The sequence below is a fragment of the Aquarana catesbeiana genome, linkage group LG08 (assembly GCF_042186555.1).
Source record: "Aquarana catesbeiana isolate 2022-GZ linkage group LG08, ASM4218655v1, whole genome shotgun sequence".
Taxonomy (NCBI): Eukaryota; Metazoa; Chordata; class Amphibia; order Anura; family Ranidae; genus Aquarana; species Aquarana catesbeiana.
The window spans coordinates 74,899,998-74,924,284 of record NC_133331.1 but is presented as its reverse complement, the minus strand read 5'-3'; the positions used below and the strand labels follow the sequence as shown (position 1 = coordinate 74,924,284).

Here is a 24,287-nt window from a genome sequence, read left to right as displayed (position 1 = left end):
GTTTGAGACCTTATGTCTAGAACAAACTCCCCTACACCATGTGGTTTCTCAGACCCATCGACTGTTTGTGTCCCCGCGATCGACTTTCCCACATCTCCAAATGGGAACAAGATCTAGGGTTGAACTTTACAGACAAGGTGGAGAGGATTCTCCTCTTTGCCTACAAAGCATCCATCTTCACAAAACACCAGGAATCTGGTTTTAAACTTTTGAAAAGGTGGTATCACACACCTGTAAAGATTCATACGATGTTCCCGCAATGCCAGGACCTTTGCTTGAGGGGTGGGGGAAGAGAAGGGTTCTCTGCTCCATATCTTCTGATCCTGCCAGTCACTACAGACATATTGGACAGAGCTTCACCGCATAACCCAAAAAAAATGTACTGACTATGAGCTACCGAGGGACCCTGCGCCTTTCCTTCTGCATCACTACAGGTTTTCATGCAAGGCCTACAGGCGCTCCATTTTACCATTGCTACTTACACCTGCGAGGAGCTGTATCCCACTTTTTTTAAAGCAGACTCAAGCACCACCCATAGCCGTCTGGCTGAAAAAGGTCAATGAAATGGAGGACCTGGTTGATACAGAGAAAGGCCTTCGAGAAATTTCTCAAAAAATGGTTTTACTAGCACAAATTTGTCTACTCTGGGGAATTCAAAGCCTTGCTGACTTAATACCCCCCACTTAATCATACCAGTGGGTCTCCTGGTCCCTCAGACAAGGCAGAATGACTGGATCCCCTCCTCCCCCCCTTTTATACCCTTTCTCTGCTTTCTTCGCTCTTCTTCTCCACTTCGGTTTTATGGTGTTACCTTTAGGGTTATTTCTTACTTTTTTTGATGGTGGCCCGCCTTAAAAAAGAAAAAAAAAAAAATCTGCACGGTATACAGAGACCTTCTAGTGTGGGGTTCTCTGGGACACCTTCTCATGTATCTAACTGCTTCTCGCATTTGCAGTTGTATACTTTGGGCTGAGTCCTTTATAATGTATTATTCTCGACTTGCATGGGACTTGGTTTCTGTATTTACCGTGTGATGTCATAAAAAAAAAGTATTGAAAAAATAGTTGCTTTTAGTTATACTTGTATGTTAAATATATATCTGGTTACGGACCACTGCACCCCCCCAATCTGTGTCCCATTGGAGAGATTTCCCTTCACATCCTGTCCCATAGCCAAACGGAAGTAAGGGAAATCCCTTTAAAATTTAGGGAAATCCCACATTGTCACCAGAACTTGACAATGGGTCTCCCCATTGCAAGATTTTCCCTCTATTCCTGCCCTAGTGACAACTCTAATTTTGGAATTTTCTATCGCTCTCGCTGATAGGAAGATTCACCTCTATTTTTCCTGGTGAATGCTAACAGGCACGCAGACAGCAATAAAAACCTGACAGTTTAAAAATCCCATTACAATGGAGCCATTCAAAGCCATGCTGTGATTCAAGTTGCAGCAACTTTGAAAAAGGTTCCTGCACTACTTTTCTGCGATTTAATTGTGACTCGTATCCAATTCTGTTAAATGGCGTTTTAAGCCATAATGAAATCGCACAAAAAAAAATTGCACTGATCAGCGGCTTTGAAGCCACACTGTGTGAATTAGGGCTTAGGGCGACATGCTACATATATATATATATATATATATATATATATATATATATATATATATATATATATATATATATATATATATATATATATATATTTTTATAGTTGCATTTTGCTGCAATTCTGTGATGCGTCAAAAAAAAAAAAAAAGCACCGTGTTTGGGGCAACGTTTAGAATGAATGGCACCCAGACGTGCGATTGCTCTGCAGTTTGGAATCACAGGCATTAGTGTAGCGGGACACATTTTTGATGTAGCTTAATGTTATGTTATATTTCATCATCTGGCACCATCTAGCGGCCAAAATATGAAAGATCTGCATCTTTATTTCTTTCATTATTCAAGTTGACATGGAAGTGTTCTGTTTACATTTAGACATTAACTTGACCTACCCACAATGCTCAGTAACTCCCACAAGCCTCAGGGAACAGAACTGCATTGTGGGAAGACTATAAAAGGGCTGGGAGCGGCCATCTTAGCTCTCTTGTTCCTGGGATGTGTGGCCTACCAGCAGGGCTCTGTGGGTGTGTGTGTCCCACAGAGTACGGCCTACCCTGTGCGGAGTGGATCCTGCCTTAGATCGCAGCGTGTTGGAGCAGCAGTGCGATCGTTCCAGAGACCCTTGAAGGAGGTAACCGAGGACTCCTGGTCGTCTGTGAGGTGGTACAGCGTGGCCACAGTGAACAGACTGAGAACTTGTGAGCCGGAGACCGAACCCTGTACATCAGAACGGAGTCTTCTGACATCACTGTTCTTGTTGGGTGAGAGCACTGTTGCCCGAAAGTTTCTTGATACACTTTTATACATCCATCTACACAAGACAAGAGGATTTAGTACTGAGTCCCTGGCATCAAAGTTAGTTATAGTGCTGCTGTACCAGAACTTTACTTTCACATTTTCAGTCTACTTTGATCAGGAGTCTTTAACCCTTTGGATTACAAATCTACTTTGTTTTTGCTAGCAGAAGAAAAGGACTGTTTAGTAAAACACAAGGCCTTGTGTCCCTTTGCTATATTGGGGTATTGTGATACTAAATGAGGGAGCTGTCTAATTGTTGTGCTACACATTATCCAGGTAGTCTTTGATTTAGTGTAGTGATAAAACACGCAGGAAATAGGAAAGTTCACATAGTGAGACAAATTCACTCTGATGGTTATCCTATTTACTTTGCTACACAACTCATATATTATTTCAGACATTTTATATCTGTATTGTATCTTTGTAATATAAAGTTCAGTTGACTGTCAGACTGTGTTGGTCTGACAGTACAACCATTGTAGTTTAAACTTTTTAAATCAATGACAGTAAATAAGGATATTATTCAAGTATAACTGTGTGAGTGTTGTTTTCCTCTTCATCACCAGACAAGAGGAGGGTAAGGTAACTACAGACAGGTATATTATATTGAGTATTGTGAACTTGCCTTTATGATTTCCTTTTCACTGCACACTATTACACCACAGCTGTGTCAGGGGGACTGAGATAGTCAAAGGGGAGACTAAGCAGAGTACAAGCCTAAATAACTCAGCAGCTCCTTTGGGGGTAAGTGCTACAGAAGCAAGGTGATTCCACCCATATAATACTAATACTAATAGTACTAATATATAAATTGCATACAAGGTTACAAAGAGGGACCAAGAATTTTTGTTTTCCCATAAAAAGAGGCAGTTGGAAGCCATGACTGCCCCAGGGCCAATTGTATTCAAACTGAAGCATGCCTAAAAGTTGTTTACAGCTCTATAAATATGGTTAAAAAAATAAATTTAAAAGAATAAATAAATAGAATCCTCTACTAGTAGTTGATCTCAGGAGGTAACTCACAGCTCTGCTCTCCCCACAGCAAGGCAGCCCAGCAGCAGCACCAGGGCACACAGAAGCCGCCTCTCCCTCCAGTACTCTGCACTGACACCTCATTATATAGGGTGACACCCAGAGCTGGGTCTGCCCCCGTTTGCATTGTTTCCCCATGTGATTAATACAGTGGCGTAGCGTGGGTTGTCAGCACCCGGGGCAAGGCAAGTAATTTGCGCCCCCAACCTGCGGACTTTTAGCTATCCCTGAGTCCCTTCAAATACAATAGTACTGACCTACCTGATTCCTATACTGACCACTACACTGAGAACACACTGTCCACTACACTACATTGTCCACTACACTGACCACTATACTATACTCGCCACCATACTACACTGACCACTATACTAAACTGTCCACTATACTGACCACTATACTACACTGTCCACTATACTACACTACACTTGACCACCATACTACACTGACCACCATACTACACTGTCCACCATACTACACTGTCCACCATACTAGGTGGGCACTGCACAGCAATTTATATGATGGGCACTGCACATGACATGGTGGGCACTGTATGACACAGCACATTACATGGTGGGTACAGCGCATTACATGGTGGGCACTGCATGGCACAGCACATGACGTGGTGGGCACAGCACATTACATGGTGGGCACTGAATGGCACATAACATTACATGGTGGGCACAACACATTACATGGTGGGCACTGCATGGCATAGCACGTTTCATGGTGGGAAATGCAACTGCACATGACATGGTGGGCACTGTTGAACAGCACAGCACATTACACAGTGGGCACAACACACTACATGCTGGGCACAGCACATGGTAGGGTGGGCACAGCATAGCACATGACATGGTGGGAAGTGCACATGACATGGTGGGCGCTGCACATTACACGGTGGGCACTGCACATTACATGGTGGGATCACTGTATGGCACAGCACATGACATGGTGGACACTGCATATTACATAGCGGGCATTGCAAGGCACAGCCATGACATGGTGGGCATTGCACATGACATGGTTGGCACTGGATGGCACATCACATGACATGGTGGGCACTGCACATTACATGGTGGGCACTGCAAGGCACAGCATGACATAGTGGGCACTGCACATCACATGAAGGGCAATGTAATGCACAGCACATGACATGGTCAGCACAGCGCATTACATGGTGGGCACTGCAACGTACAGCAAATGACATACTGGACACAGCACATTACATGGGGGGCACTGCAAGGCACATGACATGGTGGGCACAGCGCATTACATGGTGGGCACTGAATGGCACATAACATTACATGGTGGGCACAACACATTACATGGTGGGCACTGCATGGTAAGCACGTTTCATGGTGGGAAATGCAACTGCACATTACATGTTAGGAACTGCACATGACATGGTGGGCACTGCAAGGCACAGCATGACATAGTGGGCACTGCACATCACATGAAGGGCAATGCAATGCACAGCACATGACATTGTTCAGCACAGCGCATTACATGGTGGGCACTGCAACGTACAGCAAATGACATACTGGACACAGCACATTACATGGGGGGCACTGCAAGGCACATGACATGGTGGGCACAGCACATTACATGGGGGGCACTGCAAGGCACATGACATGACATTGTGGGCACAGCACATTACATGGGGACACTGCAAGGCACATGACATGACATGGTGGGCACAGCACATTACATGGGGGGCACTGCAATGCACATGACATGGTGTGCACAGAACTTTACATAGTGGCCACTGCAATGCACATGACATGGTGGGCACAGCACATTACATAGGGGCACTGCAATGCACATGACAGGACATGGTGGGCACAGCACATTATATGGGGGGCACTGCAAGGCACATGACATGACATGGTGGGCACAGCACATTACATGGGGGGCACTGCAAGGCACATGACATGACATAGTGGGCACAGCACATTACATGGGGGGCACTGCAAGGCACATGACATGCGGGGCACTGCAATGCACATGACATGGTGGGCACAGCACTTTACATAGTGGGCACTGCAATGCACATGACATGGTGGGCACAGCACATTACATAGGGGCACTGCAATGCACATGACAGGACATGGTGGGCACAGCACATTACATGGGGGGCACTGCAAGGCACATGACATGGTGGGCACAGCACATTACATGGGGGGCACTGCAAGGCACATGACATGACATGGTGGGCACAGCACATTACATGGGGGGGCACTGCAAGGCACATGACATGACATGGTGGGCACAGAACATTACATGGGGACACTGCAAGGCACATGACTTGACATGGTGGGCACAGCACATTACATGGGGGGCACTGCAATGCACATGACATGGTGTGCACAGCACTTTACATAGTGGGCACTGCAATGCACATGACATGGTGGGCACAGCACATTACATAGGGGCACTGCAATGCACATGACAGGACATGGTGGGCACAGCACATTACATGGGGGGCACTGCAAGGCACATGACTTGACATGGTGGGCACAGCACATTACATGGGGGGCACTGCAAGGCACATGACATGACATGGTGGGCACAGCACATTACATGGGGGGCACTGCAAGGCACATGACAGGACATGGTGGGCACAGCACATTACATGGGGGGCACTGCAAGGCACATGACTTGACATGGTGGGCACAGCACATTACATGCGGGGCACTGCAAGGCACATGACATGACATAGTGGGCACAGCACATTACATGGGGGCACTGCAAGGTACATGACATGCGGGGCACTGCAATGCACATGACATGGTGGGCACAGCACTTTACATAGTGGGCACTGCAATGCACATGACATGGTGGGCACAGCACATTACATGGGGGGCACTGCAAGGCACATGACATGACATTGTGGGCACAGCACATTACATGGGGACACTGCAAGGCACATGACATGGTGGGCACAGCACATTACATGGGGACACTGCAAGGCACATGACATGGTGGGCACAGCACATTACATGGGGGGCACTGCAAGGCACATGACATGGTGGGCACTGGGCACAAGAGAGCACATTACATGGGGGAAGCAGCAGTCCGTCCCCTAGCACAATAATTACACAACATCCCCCTAACAAATGTACTGACCTTATCATAACAGTATGGGAGATGTCCTTCCTCCCGGGCTCCTGCTGGATAGGACATCAGCGCCCCTCCCCCAGACACTGAGGATCTGTGTGAGTGGAACAGATCCTGTGATAGGGGTCAGTCATCGGCAGAGACAGGACTTGGCTGCACTGACTTGTCTCCTCCAATACTGTCCACTACACTGCCCCCCATAGTGACACTACACTGACCCCCATAGTGACACTACACTGACCCCCATAGTGACACTACACTGACCCCCATAGTGACACTACACTGACCCCCATAGTGACACTACACTGACCCCCATAGTGACACTACACTGACCCCCATAGTGACACTACACTGACCTCCATAGTGACACTACACTGACCTCCATAGTGACACTACACTGACCCCCATAGTGACACTACACTGACCCCCATAGTGACACTACACTGACCCCCATAGTGACACTACACTGACCCCCATAGTGACACTACACTGACCCCCATAGTGACACTACACTGACCTCCATAGTGACACTACACTGACCCCCATAGTGACACTACACTGACCCCCATAGTGACACTACACTGACCCCCATAGTGACACTACACTGACCCCCATAGTGACACTACACTGACCTCCATAGTGACACTACACTGACCTCCATAGTGACACTACACTGACCTCCATACTATACTAAACTACACTGTCCTGCCTACAGTCTCTCTCGCCCCCCTCCCTCCCCCCCCCCAGTAACATGACTCTCACTTACCTTCTTATCCTGGCTGCATCGGTCCGGATGATGAGGAGAACACAGCGGCGGCTCACTTTCTTCTCTCCCCTGCGCTCTGCTTGCTGCCATGTTCAGTATCCAGCGCCCTGTGATTGGGTGTATGGGGGTCATGTGCGGAGGCGGGGCGCCTCACATGACCCCCATACACCCAATCACAGGGCGCCAAACACTTAACATGGCGGCCGGAGCCCGGGGACACAAAATTAAAAATTAGGAGGAGGCAGCCAGTGACACATACTGGCGCCCCCCTAAATATCGCGCCCAGGGCCACGGCACCCCCTGCACCCCCCACGCTACGCCACTGGATTAATAGGAGGTAGAAAAGTGATCTGGGAATTGGTGCACAAATACACAATCCTGACAGATCCTCTAACTGCAAGACCTGTAGTTAGGACGCAGCCGTTTGTTAGGCTCCATATTTTAGGCCTGGTTCACACTTATGCATTTTTTAGCGCATTTTCAGTTTTGCAGAAACACACTACAATCCATTTAACATGGTTTCCTATGGATGTGGTTCACATCTGTGCATTTTATGGAAAGGGCCAGGGACTTTTTTCTGGTTTTTGGTTCCATAGACTTCAATGGAACAAAAATGTGTATTGAAAAACACAAAATGCACCTGGAATAAGCAAACTGCAACCTGCATAGGTGTGAATAAAGCCTAAAGGGCTCATTGGCAGTAAATTGAACCATATCTGTAAAGCCATTATTTCTCAATGGCACCCTAAATGCGGTGCGATTTTGCCGCGATCATCTCACGACAAATCGCGGCAAACAAAAGCTCTGGATCTTCTTTTGGGCGACAGGCATCCCGCGATTTTGTTTGCTGCGATTTTTCCGCAATTTGTTGGCGCGACAATCGTGGCAAAATCATGCCACGATTGGGATCTCATTGAAAGTAATGGTATCGCAAGCACATCCCGCCTTTTGCAGCGATTCAGGAATCGCGGGCAGAATTGCGGCAATTCCGCCCATAATCCAGAAGGTGTGAACGGAGCCTAAAGCCTCGTACACACGGTCTGATTGTTGGACGACTGAGCTTCTGATTTTTGTCAAATGCCTTTTAAAATACATTTGGCATGACTACATGCAAAGCAGCTTCATTATTATCCCATTAAAGAACATGAGAACTTTGACATATCATCAATTGCCACGTCACGAATGTTAATTCTAGATTAGAACAGTAGTTTACAAGACCGAACTCTTCCCAGTCGTTCCTTGATTCCGCGCATGCGTGTTTGTACTTTCGACTTTTGTGTGACAGATTTGTGTACTGACCATCCGAAAATCAGACGTGGAGCCATCGTTTGCCAAAAATTTACTAGCCTGTCATCCAGCATTTGTTGTCCAAAAATTGGAAAACAATTGTCTAAAGGAGCGTACTAACGGTGAGAATTTCAGACAACAGCCTGTCAAGCAACAATCCCCTTCTGATTTTCGTACTGTGTGTACGAGGCTTAAGGCTGGCCATACATGGGTCCAATTCCAAAAGAATTTTCTTTCGAAAACCTTTTCTAAAAATTTTTGTTCGAATTTCACACCATTAGTGGGCCGTAGCAACGCCTGATTTTTACTCGGTCATTGAATTTGAGTAATCGACCACGTTAGAGATTTTTTTTGAAAAACGAACGGTTGGGAGAACGATGGGTGAATCGTGTAGGAAATATAATCGAAAAAGAAATGCGCATGAGCACAAGAAAAGAAAATTCAGGAAAATTATTTTCTGTAGCAACACGAGGTGAGATTGAGCCCCTGATCACATTGGCACAATTTGACATGCAATTTGAGATGCGATGTCAGATCGCATGTCAAATCGGAGCCTATTGCCAGCAATAAGAGCGTCCCAATCGGTGCGATATCGACTTTGCAGCGGCGCACTGATTTCTAAATGTAGTTTCTGCACTACTTTTGGTGACTTTGAGATTGCGGCTTTGAAATTATGTGAGTTCAGATGAATGATTTCAAAGCCGTGTTTAGTGTAAACGAGGGCTGAAGGCTTACTTGGTCGAATTTCTAAATCAATGGTGGCACCATCGGATCACAAAACTCAAAGCACAACATTTCTGATTTTCAAAAGAAAAATTATTCAGAATTCGACCCATGTATGGCCTGCATTAGAATTCTCTTTCAGATTTTGCACCATTAGTAGGCAGCAGCAACAACCGATTTCTGTGTGGCTTGGTTGGTCGCATTTCAAAACCAATGGTAGCACCATTGGATAACAAAACGCACACAATTTCTGAATTTTGAACGAAAATTTGTTCAGAATTCAACCCATGTATAAGACCGGCCATGCATGGGTCGAACTCCAAAAGAATTTCACTTTGAAAATCTTTTCTAAAAATTTTTGTTCAAATTTCACACCATTAGTGAGCTGCAGCAACTTCTGATATTCGAGTGGCCATTTAAATTTGAGTAATCGGGCATGTTGGAGATTTTTTGAAAAACTAACGCTTTTCTAATCAATGATGGGAGAATCATGTGAGAAATAAAATCGAAAAAGAAATGCGCATGAGCACAAGAAAAGAAAATTCATGGAAAGTAAAGAAGATTCCTGGCCACAGATATTCTTTTCTGTAGCAACATGAGGTTAAATTGAAGGCTTTATTGGTTTCGAAATCAATGGTGGCACCATCGGATCACAAAACACAAAATTTCTGATTTTTGAACGACAATTTGTTCAGCATTCGGCCCATGTACAGTGGGGAAAATAATTATTTGAGCCCCTGCAGATTTTGTAAGTTTGCCCACTTACAAAGAAATGAAGGGTCTATAATTTTTATCATAGGTGTATTTTAAATGGTAGAGACAGAGTATGATACAAATGTTATAAATTAAGTTGCAGTTCAGTGAGTAAAACAAGTATGTGATCCCCAAGCAAAACATGACTTAGTACTTGGTGGAGAAACCCTTGTTGGCAATCACAGAGGTAAGACATCTCTTGTAGTTAGTCACCAGGCTTGAACACATCTCCGGAGGGAGCCTGGAGTGGCTCTGTGATGCAGTGCAAGGGCAGAGATGCCAAACTGTGACCAGTTCATGATTTGCAAGCTTAGAGGTTCCTACGCCCAGTGGTCACTTGCTTGTCAGAGTCACTACTCCTGCCAGCCTTGTAACTGAAGGAAGGCGCCCCCATCCCTACAGTAAACCATTGTGCCCAGGGCAGCCGCCCACCACCTGTCCCGGCCCTGCTGTGATGTCAGCTGACAGCGGGCTTTAGACCACTGTCGGCTGATTCTGGGCTTCAAGAGTGCAAGAGTAAGTGCACTCCTGTGGCCCACAAGAGACGAATGGCCATACTTTGGCTTCTACTTGGCCATACTTCTCTTTTAAATCCGACCTTCAGTCATTTTTTTCAACTTTCCATCTATTAAATCTCTGCCCTTGTTTGTTGTTGGTTGGAGGAAGGCTTCAGAATGGCAAAGATGTTTTTATTACAAATTATGTGAGCAGACTGCAGTTCCTCTTTAAAGTGTTACTAAACCCACAACAGTAAAATCAATCTGTATATGCATACAGTAAAGCATGCTTGTTATACTTACTGTGAAACCTAAGCAGTTAATCCTCTGCATTGTGGTGGTGGTGGTGGTGGTGGTGGGGAGGGGGGGGGGGGGGTCGTTGCTTTGGCGCTCAGTGGGAATGGATGCTGAGTAGAGGAGCTCTCCACAATCACGGCTCATAATCCCCTTCCAGCCCACTAGATTTGGCTATGGGCAAACGGGACAAGCATACTACAGGTCCCAGCCAGGAACGTTTTCTCTCTCTGCCAGGAAACCACAGTATACCTAGGGTTGCCAACTTTTCTTCAAGTCAAACCCGTACACTCTGATGTAAGGGAGAACTCTGGGGACTCTAACACAAGGGATGCTCTGATGTATGGAGAGGACTCTGATGTAAGGAGGAACACTGTGGCCTCTGGTGTAAAGGAGAACTCTGATGTAATGAGTGTTCTGAGAACCCCGATTTGCCTTAGTGTACTCACTCAGAGGCAGGAGAGAGAAGGGGGAGACTTCAGTCACAGACAGGATGGATGGTGAGCTCATTCACCTCTTGGCAGTCAGCACCTCTCATCCAGATGTATCTGAGGCTACTGGACTTCAAATTTCCCACCCCCACTCAACTTTTCTGAGCCACAGTGCCAGGGATTGGAGTGTACGCAGACATAGAAGGGTAGGAGCGGGTGGAAGAGGTGCAGATTGAGCCCTCTTTCCTCTCCCGTGTGTGTGTGTGTGTGTGTGTGTGTGTGTGTGTATGTATGAGAATTGTTAGTGCTGGCTTTGGGCAGTGTGAAAGACTGTAATACACACTCTCGGCTTACACAACTGTAGCCAGCAACCCTGTTGGGAAGCCATAGTCTGGTCTTAAAAATGTGTCCGGGTTTCAGGCAGTCTGAAACCTGGACGCATGATTCGAAACCCTGAACTGTCTGGGTGCAGGTGAGGCTACATTGGGCACCGGACAGGTGGCAACCCTAAGTATACCGGAGTTATTTGGCTTACAAACCCCACGGATGAGGGACCGAACGGGATCCAAGATGGAGTCGCTGCAGCACGGGGCAGACCCCAGTAAAGACTCCCTGTCAGCTTCGGAGGATCTGGTAAGGGACACAGACTACACAGATCATCCAATGCAGCTATCGGAGATAACAGATAGCTGCAGATATAAAAAACACCTCAATAAATGATTTAAAGGTCCACCTCCTCTCCCTCAATGAGCGTCTGGCCAGCACAGAGAGAGCAGAGGCTTAAAGACAGGACGATAGAGCATTTGGGGACTGGTGTATCCACACATGCCACTCACTTTATTCAAGTCAATAGACATTTGGAGGACCTTGACAACAGGGGGAGAAAGCAATCCCTGAATCCCTGAAAATGTAGAATCTGCTCAGATCAAACAAGCACTACAAGCTGTATTCAATGAACTCCTGGAATGTCCGAAAGACACTGACATAGAATTTATTTGGGCACACAGGGCACTGAACCTGCGCCCATGAGACACAGCACCACCGAGAGACATTATATGCTGCTTACAAAGCTTCTCACTTAAAGAAGAAATCCTGGGCAAATCCAGAAGGAATGATCAAATTATCTTTAATGATCATCCTATCTCCCTATTCCAGGATCTTTCCCACTTTACCCTCAAAAACAGACAACCGCTGCGTCCCCTGATGAGGTCCTCAGAGAGAAAGGGATACCATACAGATGGAGGTTTCTCTTCGCCCTCAATGCCAGATACCAAGGCAAGCAATACTACCTGCGACTACCAGAGGACATCCCAACCTTTTGTGAGCAGTTGAATCTACCACTGATTGACCTACCTGAATGGTATCAGGAATTCAGGATTCCTACGCTCGGCTCTACACCCCCTCATTCCCCGCAAGCCTCTCTTTCAAAACTGCCTTCATCCAAAAAATCTAAATTCAAGAAACGTACAGGCCTCAACTATGGCGAATCCTCATATTCGGCCAGAGGATTCAGGTTCCAGAAAAATACGTGAGCAGCAGGAATCAATGTTCTTCCTATTCTGTGGATGTTGTCTACAGATGAAAATATGTTCTACTTGTTTCACCCGAACACTGGTTAAGGTGGAAAAAACTAAAGACCTTCCTTTTCTAGAAGCTGACTACAGAGAATGCATCTAGCGCCTTGAGGCGATTCAGTTCGCATTTGCAGCGCTCTACAAATCATTCATTCATTCAAGGTAACGTTTGGAATTATTTTTTGGTTAAATGTTGTTGGTCATCTGACTATTAGATGAACACCCCCCCCTTTTTTTACCTTTCTACCCTGGAAAATGACATTCTATGTTTGAGGCTGGTTCTCAGCTTTATATACTGGCAACTGTTTCTAATGAGATGATCTACCCAAAGATGACACTTATGCCGTGTATACACAAGCAGACTTTTCGACCGAACTGGTCCGACAGAATGAATCCGTCCGACAATTCGATCGTGTGTGGGCTTCATCTGAGCTTTTCTGTCGAAAAATCTGTCTAACTTTGGAAATAGAACATGTTTCAAATCTTTCCGATGGACTCGAGTCCGATCGAAAAATCCATTCGTCTGTATGCTAGTCCGACGGACAAAAAAGAACGCAAGGGCAGCTATTGGCTACTGGCTATGAACTTCCTTATTCTAGTCCGGTCGTACGTCATCACGTTCGAAACGATCAGACTTTGGTGTGATCGTGTGTAGGCAAGTCCGGAGTTCAGTCCGACGAAAGGTCAGGTCGTGTGTACATGGCATTCAGATTTATGTTTGAGATGCAAAGGGGCAAAAGGAACCGCGTACCATATATGGTGGGATTGCGACCTGATACGTCCATTTTGGCAAAAGGTTTGTGACGTTATTAAACACAATACAGATACTTCAATTCCACTAATGGCAGCTTGCTGCCTTTTACACATTTCTAACGGCCCAATGAAGAGATATAAGCGATCATTGCCTAGATTTCTATTTACAGCTGCAAAAGCCCTAATTCCCAGATATTGGAAAACCACAAGAACACCCACTATTAAAGAATGGCTCTGTAATGTACATGCAGGGGCGTAACTAGAAATCACAAGGCCCCATAACAAAATATTGTATGGGCCTGTCACGGATGTCCCACACACAGCTTGAGTGCTTCCGTCAGTATACCACTTCCTCCCAGTCTGAATATAGATATCAGATATTCCAACCGCTCCGAGCACAAAACAAGACGAGACTTGCTTAGCTGCTAACATGGACTCATTTATTAGAACCAAAATTACAAGTCTTTATATAGCGTTAGAGGAGGTGCCCCCTCCTGCTCATATTACTCTAACAATACAACTGCAACCTAATTAACATGAGCTAGTTTACTAAATCATTTACCCAGACTACGTGACTCAGAGACATGACCTTTGGGTTTAAGACTTTACGTCTCCTAGCTCACTGACTATTCAATACACATTACCATAAACGTCAACACAGGGTTAATTAGAACAAACAACAATGTGTGGAATACCCTTAGAAGCTATGGTAAGCCAGACTAGACTCATTTACATTAAACACATTATAGAAGACATCAGACAGGTGAGTGGAGTTGATGATATTACCATCTCCTCACAGTATGAGTCCCAACAGTATGAATCAGTCACTATTGCTAATATGGCGAATACAGGGTCCCCAGAGTCTGTGTGTCCTGGGGGACAAGGACCCAAAGCCAAAGTAACAACACCTCAAGGGTACCCCAAATGTCAGGGCCCATGATCTGATGATCTGTAGGCAAGAGGCTGACATTCAGTCCCCTCCAAAAGCCTCTGTCACAGGGACCCCCCCTGCAAACAGCCCCCCCCCGCAAAAAACGGCGGGGCTTAAATTAAATAGTGGGCGTGGCTCAAAGGGGGTGTGGTTCGAGTCTGAGATGAATGAGGGATGGAGGAAGGAAGGAAAGAAAGAAAGGACAACAGGCCCAGATCCTACACCACAATAGCAATATATGTATTCCAGAAAGGTTAACAATCAACAGATAAAGATACTCCAAACACCTGGTGTTGGCGCTTCAATCACCCTCATCTGTGCCCAATGCAGCGTGACCAGTGCCCAATGTGGCCTGTGTGTTCCCAATGCAGCGTGGCCTGCCCGTGTCCAATACAGCCTCACCTGTGCCCAATACTGCCTCACCTGTGCCCACTTGTGCCCAATGCAGCCTCGCCAGTGCCCAATGCAGCATGACCTGCCTATGCCCAATGCAGCATGTCCAGTGCCCAATGCAGCCTCACCTGTGCCCAATGCAGGGTGGCCTGCCCATGCCCAATACAGCTTCACCTGTGCCCAATACTGCCACACCTTGCCCACCTGTGCCCAATGCAGCCTCCCCTGTGCCCAATGCAGCATGACCTGCCTGTGCCCAATGCAACGTGACCTGCCTGTGCCCAATGCAGCATGTCCAGTGCCCAATGCAGCCTCACCTGTGCCCAATACAGCCTCACCTGTGCCCAATGCAGCCTCACCTGTGCCCAATACTGCCTCACCTATGCCCAATGCAGCGTGACCCGTGCCCAATACTGCCTCACCTGTGCCCAATGCAGCGTGACCCGTGCCCAATACAGCCTTACCTGTGCCCAATACTGCCTCACCTGTGCCCACTTGTGCCCAATGCAGCGTGTCCAGTGCCCAATGCAGCCTCACCTGCGCCCAGTGCAGCCTCACCTGTGCCCAATGCAGCCTCACCTGTGCCCATTGCAGCGTGACCCGTGCCCAATACTGCCTCACCTGTGCCCAATGCAGCCTCACCTATGCCCAATTCAGCGTGACCCGTGCCAAATACAGCCTCACCTGTGCCCAATGCAGCCTCACCTGTGCCCAATGTAGCATGACCCGTGCACAATGCAGCCTCATCTGTGCAGAGAAAGAGGCGAGCCAGTGATGGGGAGGATGAGGAATGCATACTGCATCCCTCAAATGGCTGTTGGTGAGCGTGGGGCTGCCTCAGAGTGGGGGGTGAGCACTGCCCGCACGGTCCCCCAGCCAGGGGAAGTGAGGAGAGGAAGAGGCGAGCTGTCCATACGAGCAGAGAGCTGTAAGAGTTTTCATTTGAATTTCCTGTGTTTCCGGGGCTCCCCGTCAAATAGCCCCACCTCTTGGCCCAGAGCCTTTGATGATGTCACATATCCCGCATTGGACCGGCGTTCTGTCTATCAAAGGCGTCGGGCCAAGAGGTGGGGCTATGTGACGGTGAGCCCCGAGAACACAGGAAATTCTAATGAAAGCTCTTACATCTGAGCTCTCTGCTCGTACGGACAGCTTGCCTCTTCCTCTCCTCACTTCCCCTGGCTGGGGGACCATGCGGGCGGTGCTTGTCCCCCCGCAGTATGCATTCCTCATCCTCCCCACGAGCCCCTCTCGGCTGCGGGCCCCATAGCGACCGCGTGGCTCGCTATGGCGGTAGTTCCGCCACTGTGTACGAAACTAGAGAGAAATGTAACACTCTGTGGAGAGTATGGGTTATCTACAAATACTCTGAAGAATTGAAATCCCTCATAGCTGCATGAAGTGCGGACAGACACCTAGCAACCTCATGGTTTATCTAAATCACCTCTTTCTTTTCACTTACCTTCCCTTTCACCTTATACGTATTATTTCTCTATCTATCTATCTATCTATCTATCTATCTATCTATCTATCTATCTATCTATCTATCTATCTATCTATCTAACATTTTTCAAGTTAATACACATTTTTTTTTTAACAAAAACATATATAGTATGGGTCCTTGGTCAAGACTGGGAAACCCAGCCAGGTTAATGTTTTTTATACGTTAAATGTAAAACGAACAAAACACAATCTACGACTATTAGAGCTAAAACATATTGTGTTCTCGTGAATTGTTATATCTATCATTATGTAGTATACAATTAAAACTATTTGTGTTACTGTAATGCTTTGATTGTATTGCAATAAAAATTTTATTGAGGAAAAAAAAAATCCTCTGCATTGTGTAAAAGAGCTGTTTGATCCTGTCTTCTCTGATCCTCCCCTTCTTCCACAGTCCCGAATCTATCTGCTGATAGAACAGAGCCTTGGAGGCACTCTGCACATGCTCAGTTTGGTGTGTATTACTAGAGAGTTTTTTTATTGAGAGGGGGCATGTGATCAGCACAGGGCCAATCAGCACTGTCCAGAGGGCCATGGGTCATGCAGTCTCATAGGACAGTCAGAACTGAATGAAAACTCCTCCTACAAGCTTTAACCAGTGCTCGGCTGACACTGATAGAAATCACAAGACTGCTATATACCGCTGATGAGAAAAGGTATTTAGCAGTTTATATTTACTAAAATAATTGCATTTCCATGTTCTGTGTACTGTGGGAGACCAGATACAGTGAATGCAGGTTCCTGGGTTTAGTAACACTATAGAGAATGTCTTTTTAAAAAGTGATCAGCTTGATGTAAAATAGGCTTTTCAATATGTGTTATCATTTGTCTATGTATAATTTGTTATTTATTTACTGTACATGGGAACCATATTTGCTCATGTATCGCTGCACAGTGGTTATGCTTTACTGCTCCATCTCACAATGCAAGTTTATGAGTCAGCTGACTCATTGAAAACAATGCACTCCCTGCAACATATGTTAAAGTGAACCTTTCCATTCCCCAAGCATGCAAATGTGGTGTCACCTTCAAAATCTGCTACTTTAAACGTTCTTCTTTCCTCAACTCGTGCAGCATAATTACGCTAAACAATGCTGGTACTTTTGTCAACAGTTTGCAACTCAGTTGACACCGTCTTCTCAAACTGCACCCCCTTGCCATTGACATATGCAGATGTAGTGTTCACTCCCGCAGGAGCCTGCTGCTTAGGTCTCTAAGGTTTTTTCCTGTAGTTGCTTGCACCTACAACCAGGCAAATAGTCACAGTCACTCCCTGTGACCTGGGAAATGTATGTTTGCTGCTCAGGCTCAATAGAGAGGGGGTATGTAGACGGTACATCCGCAATTGTTGCTAGAGTGCTGGCAGGGGATGGATCCAGTCCTGGCTTCTGTAATGATTCAAAGGAAGGAGGGTGGCCCCTGGAATCAGCACATCTATGGGCTGGGAGACAAAGGGGGGACTGAGAGAAACGGGGGCAGAAAGAGGGGGGCTGAGACAGACCACATAGCACTGCGCCTATCCGCAGTCCCTTCTCTGCTTCCCCCCCACAGGCTCTATATGCAGGCAGGTATGTGTAGGATGCCGGGTAACTGATGGCCAGCAGAGGCAGCACCGAGTCTCACTCTTGATCCAGGGGTGCTCTCACTGCTCTGCTCCTCCGAAGGGTTCCTTGTCAGCCTCCTCCTCCCGCCTGTCCTCTTCCTCCAGACCTTCAGTCAGCCTGTCCTCCGGCCCAGGCCACACTGTTCTTGTAGCAGAGAGGAGGTGGAGGAATCGAGGTTCTGGGAGTGCCTGTTAGTGACCACACTCCCGCTGTTGCCGAACTCTGCATAAAAGCCGGCCCACTGAGAAACCCCTGGTAGTACCGATGGCCAGTACATGTCTGGCTGGAGTGCATGAAGACAAAAACTGGTTGCAAAAAGGCTGCAGGAGATCAGCAGCACGAGATGCAACAAAAGTTTTTAAAAAAGGGTAAAACATAACAATAAAATTTTTTTATGATACCAAGTACAGTAAAACCTTGGATTGCAAGCATAGTTCCGGAAACATGCTTGTAATTTAAAGCACTCTTATAGCAAAGCGAATTTCCCCATAAGAAATAATGAAACTCAGATTTGTTCCACAACTATTTATTCATAAGTCCTTCAGGCTATAGTCCATATAAAAAGATTATTAAATGTGATAGGTAAAATGTCCATCCACAAATGGCAGCCTCCACAAGGCAATTAGAAGCAAAATCCACCAGGAGCTACAGAGTATAAAAGAGAAGAGACTTCAAGAGAGGCACCTCTAAGTGTAGCAGTATGGTTACATTTAATAAAGGTATAACGTTTAGCAACTCACATGGCTGATGTTAAAAACAAGCACATCTAAGTATGCAGGCATCCGGGGTAAAGTTGTCCACATAGACCATCCTCTCACTGCTATTAGTTTGCAATCATGAACGGGAAGATTACCTTGCAGTAGAGTGATCTGAAAGCAATTGTGAAGCGCAAAGTGGAAGGGAGGACGTTGATGGCAGTGGCGGTCCAGAGGATGGTCTACATCAGTGATGGCGAACCTATGGCACGCTGAGCCCTCTCTGTGGGCACGTGAGAAAATCCTGTACAAGGTGTATCTCGTCCACACCACATCCCCTCCCATAGAACTACATCTCCCACACCGCTCTGGGGCCAGGGAGTGTCTAGGGTGGGCGTGGACGAGATGAAGTTGTGCTGCTGGGTTGGATGAAGTTTGGTAGGCGGAACACATGGTGGGGATTGAGCCAATGGGAGGCTGTGATGGTGCCTACTGAAGAAACCCAATCACAGGCCGTTCTTGTGCCCGGGAGCTGAGTCGGCTGATGTGGGTGTTATTGAAGCGCTGTGAAACGTGTGTACACTATGTTTCTGTGCCTCTTCATTTTATAACCTGGCTATGGATGTGTGAGCTGTGCGGTGGAGTGATAACAAGCAGAACCCTGGAGCAGGGGGGAAGAAGAGCTGATTTATGGTTATTGAGATACTGGGTTACACACATTACATGTTACATGTGTATTCCTTGTTCCTTGAGGTGACCAGGTTTTTCACTCGGTAAAGGATGAGCACAGAAGCATGAATATAGATTGAAGACACTGGGTGTTTGTTTACTGCACTGATATAATCATTAGAGACACACTGGACTGTGGATCATTGAATATTGGACTTTTTTTAATGTGATGCATTATATATTTGTTAAAATTTGACACTTGATTTTTAGTATGTATTGGTAAGATGTTATGCTACACTATTTTTATTGGATTTAATTGTTTCATACGGTGGGTGGAATTAGTTTTTTAGTTAGTGTTTTAGCAAGCAACTAGGGGGAATTCACTTTTTTATTATTATTTTTGGGTTGATTGATTATATTCACTTGCTATCCTTTTTATATGCTGTTTGCAGGATTGTCATAAGCTTTATGACAATCCTCCAAATCCCATATAAAAAGGATAGACAATGTTATCACCCTAAAAAACACACTCAAGGGCTCAGGCACCATACACATGCGTTCCACTGTCAAACACGCACAGCATAGCGGCTATACACATACATAACTGAAATCAGATCGCTGCTCCTCATCAAGACACACCCCAATGATTTCTGATGTGTCCCATGTTCACCCCCAGACATCACAGCACACGCTCATCAAGTTCTGTATATGTTGGCACTTTGAAATAAATACGTTGGTTTCGTGTTGCAGTTTGGGCACTCGGGCTCAAAAAGGTTTGCCATCACTGGTCTACGTGGACAACTTTACCCCAGATACCTGAATACTTAGATGCGCCTCTTTTAATCATCAACCATGTTGTACCTTCATTAAATATAACCATATTGCCACACTTAGAGGCACCTCTCTTCTCTTTTATATTCAGTTGTGACATGATGCTACCCTTATATCAAGACTTCACTTGTTTATCAAGTCAAAATTTATAAAAAAAAAATGTGGTTGTCTTGCATAACTCTCTCAAACCAAATTACTCTCAATCCAAGGTTTTGCTGTATTTTAGAAAACTAAATGTAATGTAGTTAGGGTTTACATCTCCTTTAAAAACAACTAAAACATTTTACAGGTGGGCAAAATATTTAGAAATAGTCAAATTAGTTTAATGCTTCTAAACATGGTTTGGACAGTTAGGCTTCAATGAAGTGTAGTCATTATGGGGTAAAATAATGTGGAAAAGGTCACAGGGTAACATTTGGGTTCTTACACCATAGACGATGCCTATAGGAACACATGTCATTTAAATATTGCACAAGGCTGGATTACATATCCTCTTTGAATTATTGTGTACAGAACATCCTTTCTTATTGCAGCACACCAGAATGCTGGGAGCGTAGCCTAAGGCAGAGACTGTTCTCTGGGTTGGAGAAGGAAGATGCGAGGACTGGTAATGGAATCATACATTTTCTTCATCTTCATTATTAAATGGTCTTTGGATAATTCTTCAGTGCCTGAAAGTTGACATGATGAAAACCAACCAATATCTGCCAAACAACAGTACTATTTGCGATTCTTGTGCAACCATCTTTCATCACATTGAAGGACACTTTCTATTACCCTCTAACTTGAAATAAGTAGGTTATTGTGACTACCATGTTATTGGTAGACATTGGTGGTTCCAGACTAGGTCAGCAGACATCTTTCCTATACCACCTGCTGTTTTAAGCCCAACAGCAGATCATTTTTTTTTCTGTGTCCTATCCTTTTTGGCTCAACTCTGTTCCTTCAATAGGCCATCTGCTGCCAAGACTGGGAGTGGGCATCCATCTGCATATATTAGCGTGCTCGTGATTTAGCATGCTTGCGCATATGTTCGCTTACGCCAGTGGTTCTCAACTCCCGTCCTCAGGACCAACCTACAGGCCAGGTTTGCAAGATAACTGAAATACATCAGAGGTGACATCATTTGTTGCTCAGCGATTGCAGTATTCTAGTCTGCATCTGCAAGGTAATACTTCAAATCTGGCCTGTTAGTGGGTCCTGAGGACAGGAGTTGAGAACCACTGGCCTATGCGCAATTGGTTGGAAATTACTTTTGTTCTGTGTGTTGGCGCATGCCATCTTCTGAGGCTATCCTAATTAGTTTCATGGATCTAAGAGCTTTGATATAGTCATTCCCTCTATTTGGACATTATTTTACTGCTATAGCTCTGTGATTTAGGATTGAGTAGACAGGTTCGCATTTGTTCCAAATTACAGGATTTTCATCCAAACCTTTGACCCTGTTATATTGTTAGACTAATATTGGAATAATGATGTGGTCTGACTAACCCAAAACTGAGTGGGGAAATTAAGGAAGTTGTCACCCTCATTTCACCAAAGTTCTCAAGTCAGTGACAAATTTGGTAAAATTTTATATCTTATGCCTGGAGTGGTCAGAGATGACAAGATGTTTCGTATATACATCCCCCCAGTAGAACACAGCTCAGGCCAAGATATATCTAACAAAAGCAGAGGCATCATGAATCCCATTACAACATTCCAGTTAAAGTACCTTTACCAGGATATAGGCAGCTAAGAGAACACAGTGGTGTTATTAAAGCAGAATTCCAGGCAGTTTTTTAAAAGTTTAATTACCAATGTTTGTGCAATATGTGTGGAAGCTGGAAATTACTGTACTGATTCTGATCAGTCTCTATCCCACAGACTTGTAATAAGATTAGCAAGTGAGATTCACGGCAGCCTCTGGGTGACTGACCACTTTTTGGCTGGAGCTGTCCATTTCTCTGGTGCTGAATGCACAAATGAGGAGTACATACTGAAAACCAATGAAGAGGCCAACTTCAACAGGGGTGAGCTTTATCTTGCATATTAGCAAGAAATTTTTTTCCAAACCAGGCTGCTTCGTATAGCAAAGGATTTGCAAAAGTGTATTTGAGGCTACCAGTTAAGGATAAGAACTGTAGTACAGGCCTTTTTTAATATATCTGTCATTTACGGCACCATTGTGGTTCTACAACACCCCTGCCTGCAGTATATCAGCCATGGCACCACAGAGCTTGGTGAAGTCAGCTATTCAATGAGCAATGACACAAGTCAGCCACAAAAGGCCTACATTCCTCCCTTTTCTAATCCCACCAACATGCTCTTTCTATATCCTCCACAGCATCTATGGCCTCTCGTGACAGGGAAGTCACACAGGGAGTTTCATAGGCTTAGGATATGCCATGTTGAGGGAAGTCACACAGGGAGTTTCATAGCCTCCCTGACAGTATTCCCGAGTGTGGCTCGGGGTTAAAATTTCAGCACCATTAGCGGTAACCCCGAGCCACACTCAGGATTACATCTCAGGATCCTAGTGCAGGTTACTTACCTTGTCCCCAGGATCCTGCGATGTCCCCCCGCACTGTCTGCAGACTCTGACCTCTGCCCAAAGCCTCTCTGTGCCAGGCTCCGTTCCCTGAGAGTGTCGTGACGCACAGGGGCGGAGCCTGACAGCAAATTAAAAAAATTGTAAAAATCATAACACATACAGTACTGTAATCTTACAGATTACAGTACTGTATGAAATCATTTCACTTCCCTTTTATCCCCAGTGCTTTGGCCCATGCCCTGCATGCAGTTTTGTATTATATATACTGTTCTTTCTGCCTGGAAACTTGAGATTGTTCATAGCAACCAAAAAGTGTCCCTTTACATCAAAAGTGGCTTTAGACCAGCTAGAAAACCGTGATATTATTATATATATATTTTTTTAATTATTTATTTATTATATTATAATTTATGATTTTGTGTTTCAAACTTCATCATACCCAGGATAGCTACTAGACTCTTGGTGGACAGATATAAGTGTGTAATTGCAAAGAATTACAGACCTGCAATATAAGACGCCAAATTTCTAAAAATTTTCTGCAAAATAATTGTACCGCTTTGAGGCGCAAAAATCTGAAATAATCATACCGCCAGGGAGGTTAACCCCCAAGCATATGCACTGTTCTAGACTAAATGCTGCAATGCTCATTTGCAGCTCGTATGCCTGGAGGAAAGGAGCCACATTGGGCCAGAGCTACTAGCAGCTTCCCAGGCCCAAGCCAAGTAGTTGCTGACCCCACCCCATTTTCCATCAGGCAAGGTCATGTTTACAAATGGCACTAGCCTGCTGGTTGCCCATCACTTGGGACGAATTACACATATACCTTGCCTTCCACGTGTTCTAAACTTGGTGGCGCAACAGTTCATCATGAAATACCTTGACTTCTAGATCATCATTCATTGGACCAAAAGAGACACTCTAGGCAGTCAAACCTGTCCAGTAATTGCCGTGCAGAAAGCAGAGCCAACATCAGCTGCCTGCAAACCATTTCATTTGTGACACCCCCACACACGGGAACTCATCATTGGTTATGCTGCAGCGACCTGAACTGGTGTGCCATTAATCAGTCTCTTTGTTATTATGGAACAAGGACAGGCTCTGGGAAGGTAGGGTTCTTTTCATTGTTAATTACTTATCATTCAGAATGCATGCAGCATTTAGCACCTTTCGAAGAGGGGACCAAAATGGCAAGTCACGGCAAGGCAAGCACTAGGGACTAGTTATACAGTTCCTCTTGTGTTCCTCCTGGAGCACATATTATATGGCCTGATAGACTGGGCACTGGCGGTACAGCAGCAAGGGGGGAGACTTTGCACTGTCTCAGTGTCAACAGGATCTTTTGCCCAATACCTCTATCCTTGTACAGAGCAATACAAGGAAAAAGAGGGTTGGAATGTTGGCAGTGAAGAGGAAGAAATAGGGCGAGGTTTAAGGGGGCATTTCACATCTGACAAACCACAGGAATTGTATGCGAGTGGGGTGAGACTGTTGAAGACA

At 45.5% G+C, this 24,287-nt stretch overlaps 1 protein-coding gene across 1 annotated transcript in view; it reads left to right on the top strand.

The window, feature by feature from the left end:
- Window positions 1-22,304, top strand: part of LOC141105848 (uncharacterized) — an 86,272-nt gene extending 63,968 nt beyond the window's left edge. The window contains exons 8-9 of the mRNA XM_073595990.1: window positions 20,791-20,864; window positions 22,124-22,304. Of these exons, the coding sequence (XP_073452091.1) occupies window positions 20,791-20,864; window positions 22,124-22,131 (82 nt within the window). The 3' untranslated portion in view covers window positions 22,132-22,304. The remainder of the gene's footprint in view (window positions 1-20,790; window positions 20,865-22,123) is intronic.
- The last annotated feature ends 1,983 nt before the right edge of the window (window positions 22,305-24,287 follow it).